Source organism: Euwallacea similis, chromosome 8 (assembly GCF_039881205.1).
Source record: "Euwallacea similis isolate ESF13 chromosome 8, ESF131.1, whole genome shotgun sequence".
In the NCBI taxonomy this organism is placed as follows: Eukaryota; Metazoa; Arthropoda; class Insecta; order Coleoptera; family Curculionidae; genus Euwallacea; species Euwallacea similis.
Window position 1 is genome coordinate 8,205 of NC_089616.1, and position 6,453 is coordinate 14,657.

A 6,453-nucleotide genomic window follows, 5' to 3' on the forward strand; every position below is an offset into this window, starting at 1 on the left:
TTAGTTCAGATCTCTCTTTAGTCTTTAAGAAAACACAAGAAATGTAAAAGTCTCCACGAATCGTTACAAATCCAAGAAAAGCACAAAAATGTCTAAAAGTACAGTTACTCAAAGAAATATCTCAAATTACAAAAAAGTGTTTGTACTCGGTTAGTTCGGATCTCCTTTGTCATTTTTTAAAAAACACTAGGAAAGTGAAAAGTATCTCAATATCCTAGCAAATCCGATCGAAAGTTCCGTAAAGTACACTAGAAATCCTAGAAAACTACTCTAATTATATGAGGAAACACGAAAAGTATCAGTACAATCCTGACAAGTTACTGGAAAAAGTGAATAAAGTATCCAAGTCACTAAGAAACACAGAAAAAGAGTTCTTTTCTTCGTTATCGGTTAGTGTCGTCCTTTAAGAAAATACGAGAAATGTCGAAAATAATGTGTGATCGTGTAAAATCCACAAGATAATAATAAGTATAAGTTTCTGTAAAATAATAGAAAACACGAAAGTATCTCAAATCACACAAAAGAGTTCTTTCTTTTGTTTATAATCGGTTAGTTTAGGTCTCCTTTGTCATATTTAAGAAACACAAAAAATGTCCAAGTATCTAAATATCCTAATCCTGTATAATCCGACTCTGAAGTTATAAGAAACGCTCGAAAGAGTCATAATTTACTAAAATACAAGAAAAGACAAAAAGTATCTAATCCTAGAAATTCCTAAAAGTACGAAGAAAAGCGTCTAAAATTACAAGTTTCTGTAAATTCCTAGAAATATAATTAAGTATCCAAATTTACGAAGATACCGAAAAAAGTCGTTTATACTCGGTTAGTTCAGATTTCCCTTGTTCTATAAAAAGCACAAGAAATCTAGAAATATCTAAGAATCCTAGGAAACACAAGAAATGTGAAAAAGTATGCAAATATCCCATAATACAAGAAACTTCACAAAGTGTCTAATTTTAAATAAAGACGAAAAAGTATGTTTTAGTCGGTTAGGTTTGCTAGTCTTATAAATGCACAAAGAATCAAAAATAGTGTTTATCGTCGGTTAGTATAGATCTCGCGTGTTCTATAAGAAATCCAAATATCCTAGCTGACACGTAAAATGCAATAAAAGCACAAAGCATCTAAATTACTAAGAATCCGAGAAATCACATAAAAGTACTAAATCACGAAGAAGCACTGAAAAGTATCTCAATTCATTAAGTACTCTAAGAATTGTAGCAAATCCAAGAAATATCTAATTATCCCATAAAAGTACAAATATACTAAAGTATCTTAATCCTTCTAAAATCCAAAGAAAGTCTTGTCTTGTAAAGTTACTCTAGAAATTCAAAATATTCGAAGAATCACAGCAAATCCATCAAGTCCCATAAGAGCACAAATGTAGTTACTCGAAAAAGTATCCTAAATCACGAAGAAGCACTGAAAATGCCAAAGTACTAAGAAATATACGAAGTAAGTCAGAAAATGGTTAGTTTTTGTCTTTTAAGAAATCACAAGAAATGTCACAGTCCCTAAGAATCTTAATAAATCCGAAAGTTCCTAAATTACGAAAAATCATAAAGCATAGAAGAATCACAGAAAATATCAAAAGTACTATGAAAAGTACAATTACTCCAAAAGTTGTTTGTTCTCGGTTAGTTCGGGTTTCTTTTGTTCTTTGAAGAATCGCAAGAAATCTCGTAAAGTATCATAATTTACTAAAATACAAGAAAAGACAATAAGAATCCCAATTCACTAAGAAACACAGAAAAGTATAGAAGTAGTCGGAAGCTGTGAAATCCCCAAGGAATTCAAAAAGTTCTCTTTTTTATTTTAGTTCCGGTTAGTTAGGGTTTCTTTTGTTCTATAAGAAATCACACGAAATGTCGAAAAGTGTCTAATTCTAGAAATCCTTAAAAAATATCAAAAGTTACAAAAGTGCAAGTTCCTGTAAATTCCTAGAAATATAAGAAAGCGTCTAAATATCCTAGCAAATCCGAAAATCATCTCGATTACTAAGAATCACGAAAATGTACAAATAGTCGAAAAGTGTGAAATTCTCTACAAAAGACGAAAAGGATCTAAATTTACGAAGAATCGTAGAAATTCTACAAGTACCGTAAAATCCCTAAAAGTCTCAATAATTACAAAGTTATTAAAAGTATGAAGAATCCTAGAAAAGTGTTGTTTTAGTTAGTTAGTTCGGGTTTCCTTTGTCTCTTCAAAATTACAAAAAGTGGAAATCATAGAATATATCTAAAAAGTACCGTGAAAAGCACAGTTATCCGAAAAGTCGTTTATAATCACAAAAGTCTAAAAAGTTCAAGTTCCTATCAAAATCATACAAAATGCAAAAAGAGTCCAATTCTAGAAATCCTTAAAAAGTACAAAGTTCCCATGAATCCTACAAAATCCATATAAATTGCAGAAAGTTCAAATCTCTGTAAAATGTCCAAATCATAGTAAATTCCTAAAATCACAGAAAAGTATTCTTTTGTTACAAGTCCGGTTAGTTTCGTTTCTTTTAAAAATACGCGAAAATCGAAAAAAGTGTCTTATCCTAGCTAAATCGACAAAGTGTGAAAAATGTTACAAACTATGAAAAATACAAGAAATGACAAAGTTACCGTGAATTCCTAAGAAATGTCTAAAAGTGCAGTTCTCTTTAAGAATCCTAGAAAAGTGTTAAAGTTAATAAAATTATGAAGAATCGTCTAAATACTGAAAAATCCCTAAATATTCCAATACTTCCAAATTTATAAGAAGTGTGAAGAATCCTAGAAAATCATCGAGTTGCTCGAAAAGTGTTGTTAGTTATGTTTCCCTTCTTTTCCTCTAAAACTTCCAAATTCGTCTCTTCTCCCTTCTTCTCAAGAATAGTCGATTCCTATGTTCTTATAAAATCACGAGGAAATAAAATAAGCAAATCCTAGCTAACCTGAGAATTCCTTCAAATTGTACAAAAAGTGTCTTCCCGTAAATTCCGTCTCGATTCTTAAAAATCAAAGGGTACATAAAAAGTCAAGAAGTACTGTTTCAGTCAGTTAATTCAATTTCCTTTGAGAATCCTAGAAAATCATCGAGTTACGAAGAAATAATCAAATCCTAGCTAACCCGAGAAATTATCCTTTAATCCATCCATCCTTTAAATTGTTCACTTCGAGTCAATTTTGTCTTTTCTAAGAAATATCATAAATCCCTTAAAATTACAAAGAAATAAATTAAATAATCAAATCCTGTACGTTTCTGTAAATTCCTAGAAAACACAGAAAATATTCAGTTACAAGTTACTATGAAATTCCCAAAAAGTGTTGTTTTAGTCGATTAATCATGTCTCGTTTCAAATCAAGTCATCACGAAGAGATACTGAAAAATAGCAAAGTTACTATGAATCCTAAAATTGCAAGAAATAGTCGCAATTTATCTTCATTTAGTCAGTTGATTCAATCTCCTTTGAGAATCGTAGAAGTCGTGAAAAGTGTCTAAAAGGTAGTTTCCGTACATTCCTAAGAAGTTTCAAAAAGTGCTGTTTTAGTCCGTTAATCCAGTTTTCTTCAAATATCCTAAAATAATGTTGAATCACTATAAATTCCTAAAATGCTAGAAATAGTCTAAATCTATCTTCTTTTAAGTTTACTGTTTTAGTTGGGGTTAGTTCAGTTTTCTATGTTTTCATTAAATTATGCAAGTTCCTATAATTACTTTGTTTTAATCAGTTGATTCACACTCTTCAAAAATCCTAGAAATCTCAAAAATAGCTGTTATCTTCCAAAGTTATGTAATCGGTTAATTAGGGTTTATTGTGTTTCTTTTTCAGAATCCTAGAAAGCCCAAGTTTTTGTAAATTCCTTCGAAATGGTATTTCAATTATGTAGTTCCAATTGAATGCAGTTTCTTCAGAAGTCCCAGAAATCACACAAATGTTCAAGTATCTGTATATTCCTTCGAAGTAATGATTTAATCATTTAGTTCCTATTTCTCCAATAATCCTAGAAGTCACACAATTGCCCAAGTTTCTTGTTAATTCCTAAGAGCACTAAAAGTTACTGTTTTAGATAGTTAGTTCAGATCTCCTTGTTTTCTTTCTATTTCAATAAGTCCGAAATGTCCGATTCAATCATCAATACTAGTACTTATGTCTAGTATTATTTCCACCATCTCATATCTTCCTTATATTCCAGTAATTTCACACTATCCTATATCAATCTAATCCCTTCATAATATCTTCTGTACGTTTCGATACTTCCCCCCTTTCCATCAAATCCAAAGAAATACACTGATATCCATCCTTCCTTTCTAATCAATACTTCTCTCTAGCTACTTCCAAATAGTACCTACATTTCTTATAATATCCATAGTTCGTTCATCTTTTCCTATGTTCTCATAAGTTAGATTAGTTATCCCCATCGCCTAATATCTCTCTCAAATTCAATACTAGTATCTCTCTATTCTCCTCATTCCCCACGCTGTAATATCTACAGTCTTCTTATAAAATAATCATCAGACCTATAATCCTTCTCGATAATCATCAATATATCCTTCTAATCTAGTAAAATATCAATGTTCTCATAGTTCTCTTAATAATCCATCATCTAGCTATCAATACACACTCTTATCTCTCTCTCATTTATCTAATACTTCACCATCCTCTAGAAATCTCACAGTTCTTTTAATAATCCATCCGCTTCTCATCTCCCCCAATGCCCAAATCATCCGTCTCTCAGTAGTTCCCTATCCGTCAGGAATATAATGTCATAATAATATCCCATCAGTGTCTCTTCTAGTAGTTCCTTCTCTACAGTTCTTGTAAATTCCTTATCTAGTTCCCTTCTTCCTAAAATATCTCTCATAGCTATCCTTTCTATGCTCAGTAAATCATCTAGTCCCATCTAAATAGTCTTCTCTCAAAGTTACTCATAGTAGCTCTCCTATAAATCCTTCACAAATAGTTCTCTACTTCTATCATAATTCAGTTACTTCCTTCCTTCATCCCCATCTCCTATCCCTATAATAATAGTTCCTTCACTATCTCTCCCGCTCACATCTTCTAATATCTCTTAATCCATCCCTTTCCTAGTTCTCTTCACTCTCTCTCTAATCCCTACAATCCCCCGCTTGCGAGTTCCCTTGGAAATATCTCCGAATCCTTCCCTATATCCTCCCACTACATCCCAGTTCTCTAGTAATATCAATACTTCCTTCCCTAATCCCCCTTCAATACACATCCCTTCTTTCCAATCTCTCCCCTTCACCCTTTCCAGCTCATCTCATCTCTTTCCGTGCCTTCTCTTATCCCCACTAAAGCACTATAATCCCCTTCTCACTAGTCCCCTATTCATCATCCCTTCTAATAATATCTACACACTCCTGTCCCTCATCCCTAGTCCCCCCGTCGCTTCTAAATCCCATCCCTATTAGCCTACTCCTATCCCTTGTCGTTCGTCCCCCATTGTATCAATACTCTCTTCCCACACAAATTATAGCAATACTTCTTTCCCCCAATGTTCTAGTACTCCTGTCCCTCATCCTTCGTCCCCGATTGTATCAATACTTTCTTCCCTCACTGTAATATCAATACTCCTTTCCCTAATGTTCACAAATTCCTGTCCTTCATCCCCTTCCCGTAAAAGTTCAAATACTCCTTTCCCTCGTCCCCCTTCTCCTGAGTTCACAAATTCTCATCCTTCATCCCTTCCCAATTCAAATACTCCTTTCCCTCATCCCTATAATCCCCCTTTCCCCTCTCGCACCTTCTTAACTCCCTTCCTAGTCCCCTCTCTTCTCATCCCTATCCCACTCCCCCATTCCTTTTCCATCCCCTTTATAATCCCACCTTCCTTCCAAAAGCCTTCAATCCCCCTCCCTCTCTCTTATCCTTCATCCCTTCTAAAATACTCACCTTCTAGCCTTCATTCCCTTTCCTTTAAAGCCCCCCTTTTTCCTTCCCTTTCTATCCCCCTTCCTTCATCCCTCATAAAAGCCCCCATTCCCCCTCCTTCTTAAAATCTATATCCTCTCTAGTCCCCCTTTTCTGCTTCAGCATCGTCGTCGTCTTCTTCTCCTATCCTGCCAATCCTCTCTGCTCCTTTCCTCCTTCTCCTTTCTAATACTCACCTTATCTCTCATCCCTTTCTAGTCCCCCCTTTATCCTCTCTCTTAATCCCTTCTTTTCATCCTCTATTCCTTCCATCCCCTCTTAGTACACTCCTATCCTTCATCCTTATTCCGTGTACTCCCATCCCTCATCTCCTTTTTATAATGTTTCCATACTCCTCTCCCTCATCCCTTTTTTTTAATGTTCCCGTACTCCTGTCCCTCATCCTTTTTTTTATAGTATCCAAATACTCCTGTCCTTTATCCCTCATCCCCCTTTATAAGTAAAACCCCCAATTTCCCTCCATAATGTCCCTTAATCCCCCATCTTCTTCTATTCCCTTTTTCTAATACCCTCAGTTTCCCCTCTCAAATCTT

At 34.2% G+C, this 6,453-nt stretch overlaps 1 protein-coding gene across 1 annotated transcript; it reads left to right on the plus strand.

Moving 5' to 3' along the window:
• The first annotated feature begins 5,571 nt into the window (after nt 1-5,571).
• On the plus strand, nt 5,572-5,985 carry LOC136410506 (uncharacterized). The gene has a single exon (XM_066392697.1). The coding sequence runs from the start codon at nt 5,572-5,574 to the stop codon at nt 5,983-5,985; it is 414 nt and encodes a 137-aa protein (XP_066248794.1).
• Nucleotides 5,986-6,453: the final 468 nt, after the last annotated feature.

Excerpts from the sequence above, each read along its gene's own strand:
- LOC136410506 (XM_066392697.1), top strand. The coding sequence starts at position 5,572 with ATGTTCACAAATTCCTGTCCTTCATCCCCTTCCCGTAAAAGTTCAAAT.